The sequence below is a fragment of the Aulonocara sp. 'chitande type north' Nkhata Bay genome, linkage group LG1, assembly GCF_057382095.1.
Source record: "Aulonocara sp. 'chitande type north' Nkhata Bay isolate Kocher_YH1m ecotype deep benthic linkage group LG1, A_spYH_male_GT1.1, whole genome shotgun sequence".
NCBI classification, from domain to species: domain Eukaryota; kingdom Metazoa; phylum Chordata; class Actinopteri; order Cichliformes; family Cichlidae; genus Aulonocara; species Aulonocara sp. 'chitande type north' Nkhata Bay.
Genome location: NC_141344.1, coordinates 11,429,074 through 11,449,568, shown reverse-complemented (window position 1 = coordinate 11,449,568; position 20,495 = coordinate 11,429,074). Strand labels below are relative to the sequence as shown.

The 20,495-nt window shown below is 40.9% G+C and overlaps 1 protein-coding gene across 5 annotated transcripts in view; it reads right to left on the bottom strand.

Moving 5' to 3' along the window:
• shf (Src homology 2 domain containing F) overlaps positions 1 to 20,495 on the bottom strand; it is a 93,959-nt gene that overhangs the window by 4,183 nt on the left and 69,281 nt on the right. The window contains exons 4-7 of one of the 5 annotated variants that reach the window (XM_086269209.1): positions 20,197 to 20,289; positions 17,185 to 17,235; positions 6,078 to 6,252; positions 5,854 to 5,973 (exon numbers count right to left, since the gene is read on the bottom strand). In XM_086269209.1, the coding sequence (XP_086125335.1) occupies positions 5,854 to 5,973; positions 6,078 to 6,252; positions 17,185 to 17,235; positions 20,197 to 20,289 (439 nt within the window). Of the gene's footprint in view, positions 1 to 5,853; positions 5,974 to 6,077; positions 6,253 to 12,078; positions 12,226 to 17,184; positions 17,236 to 20,196; positions 20,290 to 20,495 lie in introns of all 5 variants that reach the window. The other 4 variants (XM_086269349.1, XM_086269151.1, XM_086269287.1 and 1 more) reach the window with 4 other exon arrangements.

The window sequence follows — 20,495 nt, the reverse complement described above, 5'->3', positions numbered from 1 at the left end:
CTGGAGACAGAGGAAGACAGAAAAAGCTCAAAACAAAATTCTGATCTTTACAAGACAAAACCAGATTATTTTTATCATGCTCTGACACAAAAAAATCTTTGAAAAAAATAATTTGTTTTGTCCCCACTTCCTATATTTCAGGAGCAAAGAGGCCTTTCCTTGCTTCAGGCTCTGTCCTTTCACCCAAAAAGGAATTTGATGACAGTTCATTCAGCTGACGTAAAGACATTTCACTCAAAACCGTCGAAAACAGTCGAGCCAATTTGTAGAGGTTCTAAATACTGTAGTTGGGAGATATCAGTATGGATCAAAGCAACGTATTGACCGATTAGCGAGCAGACTGATATTGCCATTCCTGGAGTCACACCACAAGCATGCCTTAAAAAACACTAACAAGAGACAACAAGTATGTCAAAAGCATCAATCTATGGGAGTCCCAACAGATATCCTCTTTTGTCAGCTTCCCCTCATTTACTTCTCCAGTAGTTGTTCCCCACAGTATGTGACAGCGCTCTGAAAGCTGGATTACCTCTGATAACTTTGGAGGTGTCAGGGGAGGGGACTAAAAGGCAGGTTGCTTAAGGTGCTGGGTTTCACATGCAGTGCATAAGGATGAGGCTAATGAACCCCCAGGATAAATCACTCAAGCTGCAGCAATAAATGCACAGCAAATTAAAAGCTCCCCGCGTGTTCCAAGGAGCCTTCGATCAATACATTTTACAGCTTGCCAGTAATCTTCTGCTTTAAAATAGAAAATTACTTTTTTTTTCCCACTTGGGAAGAGATGCAACAGTAAGCTTTAGCGAGTAAGTGACACAAAACTAATGTTCACTGTAGCATGTTTTGTAAATATTCTCTTTTAGTAATTTGACTTTACAGACTAAATTAGCATAACAGCTTTTTCAATCAGCAGCTAATACCTCCAGCAGGTTATGATTGCTTTAGGCACAGTTCATTGACATTATAACCTGTCCTCAAAAATAAAGTGCACCAGCACCTGCCTAACATTTATTTTTTGGAAAATAAACTCTCGTGCAAAAGGTAAGAGGGGATAATATGTTAACCACATGTAGTAATAAAACTCCTATTTTTCACTAACCTAAGGATAACAGCTGTAAAGGTATTTACTTATGAGGCCAGTCAGTATAATCTACACTATTCCATTCTGTGCTTCAAAGTTTATACCGAGCAGGGCTCTTGTGAAAACTGTGAAAATGCACTAACCACAACAGACAGGAGCAGTGGGCTGTCAAGGCTGTTGATGAGGCTGCCACATGAAGCAACTACAGCAAATAAATTGATGTTTTTCCACAGTAAATATATGCATATTTTTGTAGTTATGCCCATTATCTTTGATGAACAGGAGTGACAACTTGGCTTTAGGCACCTGAAGCATCAGGCCGTTCTTTACTTATCTCCTAATTGCATGTATGATGCCGGTGGATATGTTCTCTCTCTGATGCACAGAGAAAACCCAGAACAAAGATAGCAATAAGATGAAAGGAAAAACAAAAAAACCAACAACAAAATACATATACACATATACATACATATATACATATAAATACATACACATATATACATATACACACACAGGTTCAATTTAGGGACACTGATCAGGAATAAAGCACAGATTTTTCTTTATTTTAACAGATAAGTGCGTGTTTTGGGGTTAGCATGATTGAGATTATTACTATAAATATCCAAAATATTTCAAAGCTAGTTCGGAGCTTTTTATGTGTAAGAACTGAAACAAAAAGCTGCAGGATTTCTAAGCCATTAAACTGAAATACACACGAGTGCCACCTCTCCATTATTGTGCAGATTTCCAAATCTCCGTTGCCACGGGTCTCAAAAATGCTATGATTCTGCAAATGGTGCTTTCAGAGCTCATTTACAAAAAAAAAAAAAAAAAAAAAAATCTTTCCTGCAAAGTGCATTTGATGAATCTTCACATGGAGCGCTGGGAGAACGGTGTTAGGTTACACAGAGGCACACTTAAAAAGGCAAACACATCAATAGCATCATTTTTAGATTCCCAGCTGATTTTCCATTTGGTGCTCAAAGCTGCTTATTATGTTACAGTCCTGCAGAGACAGAAACCAGGACAACAGAGCAACACGGCAGTGTTGCTGATAAAATAAAATGAATACGGGGCTATTTTTGAAAAGACAGGCCTTTGTGGTGTTATCATAACACTGCGTTCGTGAACTTATATTTGTCTAATCAGGATTAATCTGACTGGGGAGGTGTGCTGTCTTGTTTATTGAGGTTTATGACTTTGATTTAAACCGAGTACCACTCAGAGCAGGAACAGCCTGACAGCAATCACAGCTTATCTTCTCCTTCCATATATTGGATGGCTTCATGATTGATACTCTCTGTGTTATGAATCTAAGGCAGCAGAAAAAGCAAAGTCATATGCCAACAAGATAGTGAACCATAGCAAAAGGGCTGACCTCTTTAAGCCTTTCTGGGCATCGGATGTCGTATGTACTCATGATTTTATATTAGCATACACTAAACCTCCCTGGGATGATACCATTCTGTACGTTATCGACGCTAAGGTAAGTGGGTGAAGTGGCAGACAAATAAACATACAAACAACTCTTGGCATAGTTTTGTTCTTCGGCTGAGAAAGGTCAGGCTAATTTTTGTGCTCCATGCAGTCATTCGTCTATTATGTGTCATAATATGAAGCTGACATTTTGCATCTAAAAATGTTCAAAAATAGTGTCTTTGGAGGTGTTCCAGCGATAGAACACACCAGTAAGTTGCTAACTTACCCCATTTACCCCACTGGCATCAAACAGTCTTTGGGATACATTTCCCCTCCTCAACCAGTGGAAACAGGCTCTGCAGAGCTCTCTCGTGACGTGAAAAATGAAATGACACTGTGCTTTGAAAGCCCTGTGAAGGCTTTAATACAACTCAAATACCAAAAAAAAAGGTTCTCTCCACTGAGAGTAAAGAAGAGGAGCAGGTGGGGACAGGTGAACATAAAAAGGGGTTTAGGAGGGAAAAGCTTTCCGTAAGGCCAGAGGACTCTTGAGGCAGGAGGTCTCAGTGACGTCTGTCTTTATCAATAATGCAATACACATATGTGGCACCTCGCGGCCTCATACATTTTTCAGTAACCTCAGACATGTCGGATCTTCACCTTGGGTTTCCACTCATTTTCTGTGGCAGCAGGGGAGACGGGCTTGAGTGAGGAGGCTGAACTCATATTTGTAGGGACATGCCATTTCCACAAATGAGCATGACGATCGTTTTCTAGGTTTCAGCTGGTTTACATCAAGAGCACAAGATTCTATAACCCAAATGTGCTGACACACAGTTACACAGAAATTATGAACAATCTGCTGTTATTTAAGTCTATCAATACAAAAATAAGAAGGTTAAACTCCTAAGATGTTTGGTTGCTTACAACTTTAAGATCTCATATGGTTAAAGTGAGCTCCCGCAACAGGGTGTGGAATAACAGGGGGAAACCACTGATTTCCAGTGCTATTGGCAGACCACAGCTATTCCCAGGCAACATTAAACCTCATTCTACTTAAGATTCCAAAAAACCTTGAAAGTAGGCCCTGGAGCGAAACGCTCTAACAGACAGTGAAAAGGTATTCCTAAAGTGCTCGAGACACTTTATTCTATAGTTCTCACTAAGTCGAGACGAGTAAATAATTCTGCATCAACACTAATGACCTCATCGGCATGGCCTTTGTCCTCTCCTTGTTTTCAGACTGACAAACAGCTATTAAATGTGTCACAGAAGCCAGTCAACGTTTTATCTCTTAAAAGAGTAACCATCAGAAAAGCGCAGTAACAGGGGAGCAGAAGGATCCGACCTCACAAAAACACTTTCCAAACTGTTCTCTGATAGTACAGGCCATTATTATAAAGGTCCATCTGAACATCCTTTAAATGTGGATTAGTGGAATGAGACCATTACTGAACTAGAAGGTTAAAACATGTTTTAACCTCTCATCACTAAATACAACTTTACTGACCATTGCTCTTATCGTGGCCTGGCTGTGTTCAGTATAGAAAAAAAAAAGCTAAATAAGTTTCATGGCTCCAGGCCTTCCTCACTCCCCCGCCTCCCTTCTCCCTCACTCAATCTAACAATCAGCTATTTCATTACTGGAGGTAACCCCAATGGCATTAGACGGCCAGTCTCTTTTTAAACATACGAGAGAGATGGATGGATTAATACTCTCAAGCCTGGCACAAATTATACACTACATTTTCATATTTCAAAATGGGGCTTTTGCTTATTAGAGAGGCTTTCGTCAAACTCGCTGTCTTCATCATTACTCTGCATATCATCATCCCGCAGCAAAAATATTCACTTGTTATCTTTACCATTTTGTTAAAAAAAAAAAAGCAGACTTTTTACTTTTCTAGATCACATATTCAGGTTTGCACTTTACACACATCAATATGTGTCTTTTGAGTGCTAAACAAGTTATTTTTGTTGCTTAAACTGACATTATTACATATTCCTAACTCCAAGGAAAATTATTTTGGTTTTACTTTCCCAGTAACTTCATATTAGACTGTTTTGTGTGCCAGTCTTCTACAATGACTATGCAATAAAACATCTGTGCATTAACTGTTGACATGTCTGTTTGTCTTTTTATAGTGCTTAGCTTTAAGCATGCATTTACGACACAATGCATTTAATTCAAAATGACAACATTTGGGACAATTGTTACATATTCAGACAAATATTTTTCTCCTGCTGTTTGCAGTCATCCAAAAGCCAGTGTACTAAGTCAGCATCCTAACAGTGCGTCTTCTTTTCAGTCAGCAAGGCAGAACAAGAAGCAGTCATACAGATGATCAGCCAATGAGACAGGGAGTTACACAGGCAGTCGACTACGGTACTGTCAAGAGAATTGGAGCAGCAGCAAGCAGAATTATTATCTTTGTCTTCCAAGTTATATAAGCCTCCAGCAGGCTGACTCCACTCAAAGAACAAAGGCTAATCAATGTGTCTCTACATACTACAGTTTTATTTCATCTGATGGCTCCCACATAGTTGCAGAGATTTTTCTAAATGTCATGGGACTGAACCTTGCCTGCAATGGTTAATGGAGCATATATAAAGTCAGTTTGACAAGACTATTTGGTAACAGATATCGAAGCCGGTTAAACACTGTTGGTTTTGGAAGACTTTCAGGCCGTTTCATATTTCTGATTATGTTTCCGACGCCGTAGTCGTGACACCTGGTAGCAACGATCGTCAAAACAAATCCAGCAAAACTCCACATTCCTATCAAAGCGATGGGACTGCACTGTAGGACTTCAGGCTAAAGTAACCTCTTCCAACTGTCAGGCTACACGTAACATTTCAGAGTAGCTTTTTTTCGAACCCTCTGCTGGACGCGGCGGGGATCAGGAGGTCAACGATGAAAGTGCACCATTAGCCAAGTTGCGGGTACATCAGCAATTCGAGGAGCAGATTCTGTCAGAGGGGTTACTGAGCGGAGGTGGAGGACGAGCCACGGGCAAGGTGTACAGCAGGTGGGGGATAGAGGTCTGAAGGGTGAAAGCTATTACCATACAGAAACGGAAGAGTCAGCAGGTATGTCCGCACCTCGACAGGGAATGATGTTACACTAGTCCACTGTGTGTACTCTGCCACTAAGTAAGTGTAGCTACTATGATAGGTCACACTGTTTCGTGAGTGTGTGTTCCGTGTACAAATCACTGACACAAGTTGTCACAACAGGCAAAACGGCCCCGAGTATTTGGAATCACATTTTCACCAAGGCTGCCAACCGAAACTGTGCATCTGATTATACTGTTTGTGGATGGTCATTTAGGAGACGAGAGCAGAGTTCTTACTTGAGAGAGAGGGAGTAGTCGTTCTTGCTGGTCTCGCTGTTTCTCACAAGATAGCTGGCCTCCTTACAGAGCCTAAGCAGAGACTCTGCATCTGTTCGGCTGATGGCTCCATGGTACCAGCTACAGCAAACGACAGGAAACGAGGATGAGAAAGGAGGAGGAACAAAGGAATGTTAAGTAAGAAAGAGTCAAAGCTGCTAAAGAAAAACCAAGATTTGACTCACAACTGGCTTTCCAGCGGCATTGTGGGATCGATACGTTCCCCGAGAGAGGAGCTGCAGTGGTCCAGTGAAGTCATTTTGGTGTTGACCAGACAGCCACTGGAATGTCGCTGCAGCGGCCGAGTTTTCCCCTCCTTGGTGGGCGACATTCGAGACTTCTCCACACCATCAAACTGGACTGTAATAAGAGAAAATACAGCTGAAAAGATTTCATTCTGGACAGATTTGATGGTTCAAAATGGCTCTTAATAAAGACAAACACCTGTAAACACCATTGAGCTACACTTCAGATTAAGGTCACTTGGAAAAACAAATTGTGTTTACAAGTTACAACATCCACGGTGTCACATGTATCAATTAAACTCGACTACTGCAAAGTGTGAGAACCGAAATCCACGCTGTGCTTTTACCAACTTTCACACACGCGCACACACAGAGCCGCTCTGTTTAACTCATCCTACTGAAGGACATGTACACATGATGAAAGAGACATAAATCAATCTAGCTTGCCCGTGTACACATTCCAGTTAGGCAAAATACACACACACGCAACCTTCCTCCAAAACAAGCTCATGCGCCTGTAAATAATCCCATATATACTACTGTATGGCTGAGCATTTTCACTCTTTAAGTACACGCAAATGTGCACACACTTAAGTGCACGCCCAACTCCAACACCCAGGTTCTGCAAGTTAAACATTGAACTAGCTTTTCAAACTCTCACGGTCAACTGTGGACATGACAAGCTCTCTTGGCAGCCTCACAGGGAAGTGTTTGATGGTGTTTGGGGGCTTAAAGTGACCTATGCGCACACATGAAATGCCAGGGGTCACGGGGCAACTTCACAGCCAATCAGCAAACAGAAGATAATGCTCTCAAGGACAAATTAAATGTGAATTTACACTTGTGGGAAAGAGTTGCACAAGCTAAAGGAATAAAAGGCTGGACAGTGGATGTAAGAGTAATTATCATGCGTCACAGGCAGCTGAGACATTTTTCCTCAGTAATCCATCACTGTGCTTCATGCCATAACATCTAAAGCTTCTGAAATCCCCCCCCCCCCCAAAAAAACCAAAAAAAAAAAAAAAAAAAAAAAAAAAAACTATTTAAAGCTACTGACACGCTTCTCAAGCAATAACAGAGGGGCGGCTTCCTACATCAACCGTATGACAAGCTTTTCCTGGTTATTGTCGCCTGCTTCTATATGGCTCAAGACCAACAGATAGCCGTTTTTGTTTTTTTGATGGAAGTGGTTAATGTCATATGAAACTCGCATCTACTAGGCAACATCAATCTTTGCTGCTCTCTGTCACTAATGGCCATCCTTGCATCTAGTGTTTAATTACCAGGCAGAACATGGCAGACACTATACACAGAGACAGGCAGTGTGATCTTAACAACACGTCTACATCTGTCTAGACTCTGCATTCCAGTCAGAGGATAGCATTACACTTTACAGATTGTGAGCTTGCCAAGTGCCTCTGTATCACACTGAGTGGAAGGGCTGACAGTTTAAATCAATTCAACACTACTTACTACAAGTAGTTTACTTGAGTATTTAGATGTTGTGCCACTTTATTGCTCACCTCTATGACATTTCAGCTACAACTGATACATGTGTTTCTATAGAGCCTGCTCTTTTTCAAGATATTTCATTTAAAAAACCCCCCAAAAAAAACCCCCACATGATCAGCTTATAAAATGCAATTAAATGATAAAGAGTGTTACCATTCAAAAAAAGCTGGTTAGTGGTTGCTGTCATGTGTAAAGTTATTCAATGTTTAATTACCAGCAATTAAAACAAGTATTTTAATTATAGTAATTAAAAGAAGTGCCACTTCCATTAACAGTGAACTACTGCTTATTAACTCAGGATATCGGAAGAAAAGCTTGTAATGAAGTATTTTTACAGTAGTGCAGTTGTAGTCCTTTAGGAATATCTTTTCTTTTTCGAATACTTTCTATGACATACCATGATGTCATCGCAAGCAGTGCTTTTTTTTGACAGATTACAGCTGTTTCAGGTCTGACCACTAGGGGCTCCCCTTAACCTCCACACTCTACTTGCGGTTGAACTCGTTGGCCTTTGGCTCAATGATGCGATTCCCCAAACATAAACTCGTGGAAATGATTATTTCAAATCATTCCGGCTGTTATCTTTGCCTCTGCACATTTGTTCATTAAAGGCCGACAGCGGGCTGGTAAAATGACAGCAAAATTGTACTGTTGCATGACAGCTGGGTAAATTCTAGGTCTCACCCTTGGAAGAATACAAGTTGCTGATCCATGTCCTTGAGGTCTGTCGCTCCTAATATAGTAATTCACATTATGATCCCGTGTTGTGTCTGCATTATTTTATATCATAGAGTCCATTTAAATTACATGCTGAATACTGGGAATTTGATCCAAGTCAGATGAATATATTGTATATGTGTAAAGGTGAGAAATGGCGTTTCCATGGAAACTGACCAAGGGGACACGGAAGATGCATGTTTGTTCCATTCAGCTCCTGTCAATGCTGACAGATCACAACATGAAGATGGAGCCAATTGCTCCCTGTCCTTTGCTTTCGATTTCTCTCTGTTTGCATGTGTCCAACCTTCTTCTGCCCTTTGCCTTCTCTTCTATCACTCTTGCCTCATCATTCTAACTCTGACTTTTTCCCCGAGCTCTCTTGCCACTCAGTGGTAGAAACAGATAGGGGAAAATGGACTGTGGAGGAATGTCTCCACAGGAAAAAAGGGGTGTTTTGATCTGTTATCTCTGATGGTCCCACTGCAGGGCAGACTGTCGCCAATTACACCTACTACTACAACAAAACCCTTAAACAGTCTACTTGCACTTCCATATTGAGAATTGACTGTGAACATAATATTATCATCTCTTCACTGATTAGTGACGCAACCATAAGAGGCTGGAAAAGGTATCAGACATCGTTAAGGATACAGGATGCAATCTTGGCTTTTCCCTACATAGATCAATTTTGTATCTACAATCCACTCACCCATGTGCCTGACCTCAGCTCTTCACATTTCCCTCCTCTTACCCAGACACAACAATCAGTGATTTATTTGATCGTGATTAAACTGTTTTCTCCCCCCTCTCCGCTACCAAGAAAGGGTGGGTTGAGTGGCTATTCTTAGTGTAGCTCACCCCGTCAACCTTTCTTGTCAAAGTGGAGGCTTCACTGCAGGCAGAGTGCAGTGCTCTACAAGGAGAGTATTACCCTGAAGAAAGAGCCCCCCAAACTAAACAAAAGCCATCATTTTTATTTGCTCAAGAGTGAATGGACTCATGTCTGCTTTGTTAGCTGGGCGCCTCACCATCACCATTCCGAAACTGATGTAGAGTTATGTTTTAAGGCAGAAAATCAGTGGGAGTGAGGCAAACCAATTCCCCTCTCTCATTCTCCAGAGCACACAGTTCGAAACATGGACGACAGGAGATTGACTAGAGGATTGGCCCACGGGGGAACAAAAGCCGTATGAGGAAGCTTAAGAGGGACGAGAGGGTGAAAACCTCCACACGCACGCACACACACACGGTAACACACTTCTCTTGAAATAAACACATAAAGGCACATGGGCAACTGTGTATGTTATCAGAATTGTTGCTTGTAAAGCACTGCAAATGGAATTTGTGTATCAGATTGAACTGTCAGTCAGATGGTGACAGATGGCTGAAAGACCTGTCCCCTTCAGACACACAGCTTCCTTTAGAGACAACTATATAAAAAAAAGAAAAGTAAATAACACGCACACACACACCCCACACACATAAGAGGATGGGGAAAGAGTGCATGACAGAGCGAGCTGATTGGCTAAGGCACAGATTAAAAAGAAATGGCAAAAGGACATTCCACGATTACAAACCACGAGATAAAGCACTGCTATGTAATATAGTGCTGCAGAGCAAGGCACAGGTCAGCACAGTACATAATAATGTCACTGTCTAACAACATAAAAAACACTCCAAAGTAGAAGTCACAGTAATCAAAATAAAAACGAAGGGAATCAAAAAATAAAAACCACAAAAGTGTAGTGACATCTGTCACTGACGACTCAGCACAATTTAACTACTACTGTCTCCTCTTCCCCCTGTGCACAGATTTCTCTAATTAAGCAGGCTAATTAATTCTCATTTATTAATGATACTCCTATTACAAAGGATGACTAGTCTGAGGGGCAAAGTGTTTCATCGGCTGCTGCATTGTGAGGTGAAAATTAAGTTTTCCAGCTAGGACTTGTGAAATGATTAACAGGTTTCCAGCTTATTAGAATGCAGTGCACGCTAAAAATAGGATTAAACTTTTACGCCGATATTAATTATATGCACCAGGAACTAAAATAATTGCTGCATGGCTTTTATAATACTATATTTTAGAGCCCCACTGTGGCCGTTTGAAGCTATAAGCTTTATCTCTGATGAGTCAACCATCTAGGAATACGCTCTCTTCTTTTAAATAAATTTCAAAAGGAAATTCCAAATTAGGTTTTCCAAGACAAAGGAGTGACCCTACCAAGTGTCAGCTGGGGAATTCATTTAAAATTAAAACTGGATACTTTTTAATTACTTTGGTTTCTTAGATTAAAAGAAAAACGAGGTAAGATAAATGCTTCAAAGTACATATAATTAATTCATGTTAAAAAAATTAAAAAGATAGGAATCTCTGTATCACATCCAGAAAAAAGTGTCTGGGCGTAAGGTGTAGATGTATTATTTGTTCTGCTGATCTGCATTTGAATTTTGGTAATGATGTTATATATCTAAGGACTAAACAAATGACCCTATCCAGCTTTCTAGTCTGGCTGACTCATGTAACAGATGACTAATGTCTTGATGTGTGACTGAATGTCTGCCTATATGCTGAGGTCAAGAGAGTACATTGCAACTGTATTCACAAGGGTTGTGGAGGCCATCAAGCCCCCTCCCCAAGTCTACCACTTGGACCTTTGACCCCTAAAGATGTAGACTAGGGCCATACCGGCTGAGACAGAGAGGGGATCACTTTACAGCTGGATGCCGATCTTAAACCCACTCACTTCACCGAAGGAACCAGAACCTTTCTCATGGATTTACGGGCATAAATCAACTCCTCGCCCTGTCCTCGCCTACAACACACATTGGTGTCCTCTTACATGGCCTCACTAAGTCTTTCCACTCTGTCAGGGGAAATCCCATTCCTGAAATTAGTTCTGCTACATGTCCTTCTTTTCTCTGGATAATGACAGCAGACAGAGGGCAAGTGTGTGAGAGAGCTACAAAAATAAACTAATGGCTCTCTCAGTTAAAAATAGGTCAATTACTTATCCACTGCATGCAATGAAAAAGGTAAATATGGCAATAAGTCAAGAACTGAATTCGTCTCCAATGAGTTTGATTTCCTAATTCGTGTGAGCCACTTGTAGAGAACAGCAGACCAGAGGGACATCTGGGATGGTTACGAGTATGTTGACAAGAGGAAATGGGGGTCACAGCGAATGGCAATTACGCATGCAGAAGGCAGTTCGGCACAATTAAAACTAATGAGGCTTCAGCCTAAAACCTGCAAAAGAGTTGGTGATTTTCTGCCACATGCATTCCAGATGGAAAAGAGCAGTCATTACAGAGCTAATACCTATAGTCAGATTTTTCAGTACTTCTCACATATGGTAACTCTTTCAGTACGTCTTCAGTGACCAGAAAATTTGGGACAAACATAATCATACATTGCAGTAGCAGACTAACCCTACCTATGTTTTGGTAGCTGCATATGCTTGGCTAGTAATGTTTTTTAAATGTTCAGTAGAACTAAAATACTGAGCTGTATGCTATGTAAAACACCATGCCTTCATTAATTAAAGACGGATGGATGGATGGATGGATGGACGGACAGATGGACGGATAGACGGATGGACGGATGAAAAAATGGACGGACAAACATGCCAACAGGGAATAGGAAGATGGACTGGAGTGCCAGGGTAACTGATGGAAAGGATGCTGGACAATGAACACCAACACCCACCATGGTGGTGCTGGTCACAGCTCGTCTGTCCTGGCGAGGGCTGAGCTGTCTGGGAAGGAGACTCAAGCTCCTCCACTGGGGGAGGGCTGGTGTTGAGCTGGCCGACAGGAGGGGGCCATGGTAGGTCCTTGATCACTTTAATCTCTACTGCAAGTGTCACCAGAGGAGAGATGGAGGCAAGGAAACGATAGCAACAAGAATAATAAAGAAAGGAAGTGAGTTAGGAAAGGGAAGTAATGACAGAAAACAGAAGAAAAAGACAAAAGGTAAAAGGGGTAAGTGAAAAATACTGTGGATAAGAGCAGGAGAGTTGGTTTATACTGTGATCCAAAATTCAGCAGCAGCTGTGGGCTAGAAAAGGAAGGAATACAAGAGGACTGGAAAGGAAGGAACGTTAGTTCTAAAAGTAGGGCTGGATTTTATATCCGCTTCCACTCTGATGCAGAGCTGGATACTCAGATTGCTGAGAGGCCCTGAAGGTAACAAAAGGAATGTGAACGTTTTCAATTATCAAATTCAATAATACACTCAGATTCAGCCAATAACTACAGTCTCACCTTGGGAGAGATACACTAGATAGATGCAACAAGAAGTTCTTAAGGCCGAATTGTTCAAGCTCTAATGCATGATACAGTGCATAATATCCTTAAATAACATTCAGGCCCAAGTAATAATACTGTACTTTTAATGAGCAAACTATAAAATATAAACCTGCCTTAAGCCAAACTAGATGATCAGTGAAAACAGCGGAGCTGCATACACTCTACTGTAACAGTTGGTGCTGTGTTTGATGACAAAGACCCCAGGCCTCTATATTAAGCCAAGTCAGAGTGTAGACAATATCTGTAGCTAAAAAGTACCTAAGAGTAATCCATGAAGGCAATGGACGCTACCCTGGCTTTGCCCCTTAAATAATGTATGCCTCATGCAGTTGGGGCTTTACCAGGATAATTGAGCACTCATGCAGCAGCACATCTGTTTCCAGCACAGGGCCACTTTTTAACCAGCCAAGGATAATTAATGAATGAGACAGAAAGGGGAATGTTTTTCTTCATACAAGAGAAAGCCAGTGATCGAGCCAAGGCTAATAAATAAATGCAATCCATGGGTAATAGCTTTGGTGAACGACTGCATGTTCCTCGGGTGGTTGTGTTATTTTTGCTTAGATTTTGCAGAGGTCTCAAAAGACATCTTTGTGCCATCAAAGCCACAGCGATTGAGCAAATTCTAAGGTCACTGTCCATGGTGCTGGAGATTTTATTCCAGTTACGAAAGTACTGTAAAAGAAAAGAATTTTAATGTGCAGCTACTTTTGGCACATAACTATTAACGGTTTCTTTTAAGGTCTTATAAGTTAAAAACAAAACCAAAAAACAAAACACGCCATCCTATTAAATACATGTCATCCTTCATTCTCTTATCTCCTTTATCAAAACCAAATGCATTCGATGAGTACGTTAAGTTTAAAGTACGGAACAACAATGGCAAGAAAGGCTCTCAGAACAAACCCCAAACATCCGAAACCCTCATTGTGACTGATATACAGCAAATATTCGGTCATCTGTCCAATAAAGGGAGTGGCAGAATTGTTCAAACATGGACAAACAACAGGCAAATAGATGGGTTGATGCAAATCAGATATACTATTAACGCTGGTGCACAGACTAGTTTTTAGTAGGAGGATGAACATAATGTTATGAACCTGTCTTCCTCCCTGAAAGGAATTGAACCATGGTGGTGGTACAGGACATGTTAATGAGAAGCAATATCAGCAAGCTAGATGAAGGGGAGACTGGAGAATATTCAATCCGACAAGCAATTAAATAGCCGGGCCTGGGGTGTCAGGGGGCTAATCTAGAGAAAGGTGGCTGGAAGGAGGAGCTGCTTGCTGTCTGTCCTGATGGGAGAGGTGTAGGCTAGAGGAGTGGATACAGAAGGTCAAAAACTCTGCTAGATAATATAACTTCCTCTACTTTGGGGTGAAGTAGGGGACTCTCTTCCTATGAGATTAAAAGCCTAATACTCATTTCACATTGCAGATTAGCGTGTAATTGTTTGGGGGAGCAGAAGGCTGCCTCCACTCTGCAGCCTCAGTGTGGGGACGAGGAGATGATTTCAGCGAGCGTGGTTCAGACTCGCTTGGTTGCACAGCTGAATAATAGCATTTAGCACTGTGAAAATTAAGGAAAACTGATTCAATAGTCAGGGTTTTGGGTGTGTTTGTGTGCGTTTTTTTAAACCTGGGTGCCTCACCTTGTGAAGCATTTTAAGGTATTGTTACTCCTAAGGTTGTCACTGACTTTAGATGCCACGCTGCTGCACAGATGAGTGCATCTTTACACTGCAGGGACAAATTCATATTCAGCACCGAGGTGACAACAGCAGTTCAGGTGATTTACACATGGACCTGAAGGCTTAGCACACTGCAGCCCACATTTTCACAGATCACACTGCCCACACTGGCTCTATCACACTGCCCTCTATCAATACATACCTGTTTACAGCTAATGTAGATTTAGACCCATTATCAGGTCTGTGGGTGGTAAATTGTACTCTGTGTACAGGTTAACTGCATCAGAGACCGCACACGCATATCAAGTAGAAAATGTAAATCATGCTCAGTATGACATAAATACTGTGCATTTTGTAGGTTAGGTTAGTTATATGTGTTAATAATCTGAGTCATATTTGCACAGCACCTTTCTAAATGAAAAGAGAAATAATGCAGAGCCCAATTAATAATTCTGAACGTTCATGTGAATACATCCGATCTTTTTTGTCGTCTAACCTTCCTCACCTGGATAATCCTCATTCAATATTAGTACACACCTCCTCCTGTCGCTCAAAAGTGGCCATGTTAAAAATTTGAAAAGAAAACCCATCACTCATGTCCCTCCCATTGTACTCCTCCCTTTGGATATGTACTTTGTTTTGTGTTGACAGTGTAGTAAATAAAAAGAATAAAAAATAATGGATAGGGGTATGTGCTTTCCTTTCCTTTGTTCTTCCAGGAGCCGTTCTTTTTTTTTTTTCCTCTCAAAGCCAGGTATTTGTTTACCCGGGCTTTTCATTAGCCCATGGCACTTCATCACTGTAAACAGTGCAGCACCATAAATCACCAGCTATGCTTGTTTTCCACCAATGCCGTTTAATTTAGTTCTGCTTAATTTGGCTGGCTAATTGCATGCATATTCAAAACAAGCTGGAGTATTGTGATGTTTATGCCGCACATTATGAGCGGAAGAGCTCGAAATACAAAAACAGCCTCTTCCGAAGACGTGTTTGTTCCATCTGCACTCAAATCATTACAGATAACAACTGTGTAATGCTCCAGGGGAACTGAAATGCCACTTCATAATTTTTCCGGTATACTGTATCCATCACATTACATAGTCCGGCTTTCTTTTGAAAGGACCTGCGTTTGTATTAAAAATGAAAGTGACACAGAAAATGGGTGATGGTTAAGAGATGACAGCAAGGCCTTTTTCCATGCTCTTCCATATAGAGAGAAGGGAAAGATGGGTTACTGACAGCTGGCCAGCAGGTGCTTCCATGGGGGCTTTCTGGCAAAACGCTGCTTCTACACTTATAGCGGGAGGTTTACAGTGCTGTTGTGTGTGGCCAATGTGTGTGAGTGAAGATAAGACCCATGGCAGCAGCGCTCCGTAGAGAACGGTGGGACACATTTGAGGCTCATGAAAGAGGGCTGACAGGAAGGTTATCAGCAGGGTGTTGCAGCAGAGGCCAGTAGGACGAGACAGCGCTGCAGAGTGACAGGCAGCGGTGGGGGATATCGGATCAGCCAAGCACAGAGAAACTGAACCCCGACACCCACAAAACAGCTGGCTTTAACCCTGTTGCAAGACACCACGGTAGGACTGTAACTGAATCAATTATTTATTTTAGAACATTAGAATCAGATCTCAGATTTCTAGGTCGTTAAGTCCATGAAGATTCATTAAAAAAACCCATAAAGTTTCCCAAGACCTGAGGGGCTAAGCGACTACACTGCCTCTGATCTTCAGTGTTAAATGCACGGTACCCTGCAGGCCAGGAGTCAAGTGAAAGGAGTTAGTAGCAGGTAACAGGGCAAGGAGATTAGGTAACAGTGGCTCTTAGTCCCACTCCTGCTGAGACAGCACTCGGATTTCCAATGGCGACGTGTCCACGTCTGGCTGTGAGAGGGAGGATACTATATGCAGAGCCAAAATGTACAGGGTGATAGACATATGGACAAACCCTACACGGGCCTCATATACTAACGCTTCATATATGGTCAAATTCTAATGCATCTTGGTCACACTTCACCTCCAGAATCATCCATCACTTACTCAGCATCCAGGGAGTAAGGATAGAGGTTGTGTCGAGTACCTGTGTTCGGCAGCCGAGTATGGTGTGGCGCTGGGGTGGAGAGGGACAGTGAGGATGAGTGATTAACTAAACCGCAAGTACACAGCCTCCCAACCCCCTAACAAGGCAGAGGATTTACATTCCATTGCATACCTGTCAGGAGATAGTTCAACAGTGAATAATAACACCAGACCAAGTGTTGTGAACAGGCGTGCAGGCAGGCTGTGATAGGGACAGCTGAGGAAAAGGGGGCTGCAGCAAGGAGCATTACTCTACTTTGCCTCCCCAGCATTAATGAAGACAAATAGTCTTTTATACAGATTGCATTACCGTGTTATACCACTGTGGGAGGGCGTAGGCGGCACTTGGTACTTATTTAATTGTTTTTTTTCCTTTATTTTTGAAACACTTACTGCACAATTTAGCAAGGTTGTTCATCTTTTTTCATTATGTGCTAATACTTTGTTTGGCGACATTTTCATTTCCCACATAATTGTGGGAATATGAACTGTGAAGGTTTTGATGGGTTCAGAAAACCGCTTCTAAATCTAAATGGTGAACAATATCATTAATCATTTATATTACACAGGCGTAAAGTGCTTCAGCAACTATAGAAATGTTGCTGAGGAGAAGTGCCCTCTGGAAACCTAAAAAGCCCACTGAGCTATAATTAGTCCTATTTTAAAAAACAGGCTATCTGAGCACAGAAAGGCTGGAATCACAACTTACCGCAGCCTGATAACGTATTTACTTAACTGCTGACATCTGGAGGCATGGCAGCATCACCACAATGGAAATCAGGGAGATCTGAACATGAACAGTCAAACAATTACAAATCTATATATAAAACAAATAAAAATGTTGTCATATTCTGCATAAAACAAACTTAAATCAGATTTAGTCCTACAAAATCTGATAGAAATTTACAATGGAAAGCTTGGAAAATATAGTTACTTCTTTAAATTGGTGGTTTGGGTAATATTTTTAAAGCTTATGATAAAAATTAAGCCAAGGTTTTTGTTTTACATGTTCATGTATGTTTAGTTTTTAATTTGGACCTTTGTTTTTTTTCTGTCAAAACATCGACTTTTCTGCAAAATGGTTAGTGGTTCTGAAAATCGAACAATCACTTCAACTACAACTAGGTTTGGTAAATTACAAAAAAAGGCGTTTAGGCTTCTCAAGCTCTAACGCACAGAAAGTTCATGATCTAAAATTACAGGACCGCCCGAGTAACCCTGTCTCGACTAAGGGTGTAGGACAATTCCGTATTGGATCTGTGACTCATTTATGCCACAGATTTCCTGGCAATGAGAAAACGAATGGATCCAAAATATAATCGACAGCGGTGCAATAAAGCATCTCTGGGAAAAGACAAGAGTAGCTGGGCCCTAACCTAACTCTTAAAACCGTGCCAGAAGAGATTAAATGGGGATAACTGCTAAGCATTTGGCTCACATGACTTAAACATTGAAGCAATGTATAATGTCCTGAAGTCGCAGGTAAGCTTGTTGCAAAGATCAGAGACATGGGTGCAAGCACACAAACTTCAAGCTTGAAAGGTATGAAACTTTCTCTAAGCCCCTTGATGTCAGGATCCAAGGCTGGTCTGCACTGACACCTGCGAAAGCAACAAGCCCATGCTGACAAGGCTTGTCCTAGAGATGTCTTTCTTCTTTTTTCCTTTCTTCCCTTTTCTGGTGTTCAAATGTTGGGGAATTATTTCGGCTTGACTTAAGCATAAAACAGAACACAATCCAGTAATAAATCAAAGTACTTTTTACACTGCAGCTTTCCTTGAAAGACAACTTAAAGACTTATCTCTTCAATTCCAAACCAATATACTTTGACATGCACTGGAAATTGAATTAATCATCATCAAAAGAGGGACACTCTCTGTAAGAGGGGGGAGTTGAAAGAGGGATGTGTTGGTAAATAGTGTCTTAAACAAACTCTCCTGAGTGCTGCTTGACAGAAAAATAATGAGGGAGAGAAGGAAAGTGATTAAGAATGCAGCATCCCTTATTTAACTAATCACTAGCACAGGCAAAAGAACGCGACTCCTATGAAAACCTCGGGGCCGAGGGTACACAGAAGTAAACAGGAAACAGAAATTAAGTGGAAACATGGAAGGATGACAAATGAACACACTGACAAATTTATTTTATACATTTGCCTACAGAGTCTCACTACACTCTGCCTAACATGAGCCAATGAATCCCTTAAATCACAACTCCTGCCACAGTCAGATACATCTAGCTGAATGCTATCTATCTGTGGAAATCTTCAAAACTAGCCCAAAACCTCTCAGTGGACAAAGATAATTTTCTCATTTATTTCAAGAACTTATGCTATCTGTAAGCACCATTGATTGGTACATACCAGTACTCTCATTACCTGCAGGTATGCACCAAATACTCTTATGAGACTATTCTCCAGCAAATGAGATTCATGAGTTTGTTTCCTTTGCAATGCCACATAAGACTTTACACGTACTTAAAAATGAGGGAGCAGACCTTCTCCATCATTAATAACATTACAAATAATCTACACAAATAGAAAAGTGCGCTATTCCAGCGATTTGGGATGGATCCGTTTTGAAATAGTCACTAGCTCTGACTGGCTCTTCGAGGCATTACATCCAAATTAGATTCAACAATTGTGATGAAAGTGGGTTGGAGATGTGGCATTAATTACATGCTTTATTGTTGGATATTAAAACGTAGCTGTGCATGTAAATGATATTTATGGAATAATTCCCTTCAACTGCGTGACTGTGTGAAGTCCATTGAAACAACCCATTAACAGCACAACACCACAAGGGATTAATGCCTCTTTCATCTTCTGTATTGTAACCGTTTTACTTTATTGCAGTGCACTTCATCTGTGATTTCAGAGCACAAAGGGAAAAATAAAGGACACATAAAATAGAGACATTTGTAGAAAAAATTTAACTATAAAGAAATTTAATTACAAAAATGTGAATTATTTTTGTACTTTGCATCACAGTGAGTTTTGATTTACGGTGCTATACCGCGCAATTACTTTTGCATGTCGAAAAACCAAATTACAAGCTTTGCCACTTGTTCCCCCCCTCAACTATACACCAAAATGAGCCTTGAGGCCATGCGTGGTTTTAATAATGCATGCGTGTTGTTTTTATTTTGCTGTGCATCAGAGACCACTTTGCCATATTTTCAGTTTGTATAATGATCATTTCCACAGAAAGCCAAACCGCACTATTCTTGTCATGGAAAAAGAATAATTAACACTGCAAAGGGTGGACGAGTAAACACAGTTTGCTTCACTTCCACCCCTGCACCCTTCAACCCCATTGCCTCTTCTTTTAAGCAGTGCTACTGCACTTGCTAAAATTGTGCGCCTGCTGAAAGACTAATCTGAAGTACTTCTACCATGCCTTTGCCTTTTTTTTTTAGTCCACTTCAAGCTCTGGGGGATTGTGCAAGTAGCATACTGATAATGTCATTCTAATTAGCAACATTTTCCAAGGCGTTTTTCAGTAGGTGACCGCTGGGTTCATTTGGAGAAAACAGCACTTAGGATTCAAATGTTAATCAAATCGTGACATCGCTAATAAACTGTAAAACAAGCTTGTAATTTTAAACAGCATTTCCAGAAAGTAGAGTGCAACCCAGAGGTTCAGGCATCAGTTTCAAAAAGCTCTAAAAACATCATACAAAAAAAAAAGAAGAAAAAAAGAAAAAGAAAAAAAAAGGAGACAATCCCCAGTCCCGCCTCCATTGGTACCTGTGAGGGATTTGGAGTCCTTTCTGCCGTAGGGATCTGATCCAGTGCCATTTACAGAGCCCTCGTAGCTAATGCAGTCATAACAAAGCAGAGCTGTTCAAGGATGAAAAAGAACAAAAATATATATATATGAAGAGAAAAATGGGGCGATTGAAAAGTCAAGGACTGCTGATTTTCTTGAAAAAAAGGATAAAATACTTTTTTTTTTTTTAAATTTGGGGTGCATATTTATATTCTGGCGGCATATCTTTCCAGGAACAGCCCTGTTTGATGTTATGGCTGTTTTAGCCATGCTGAAG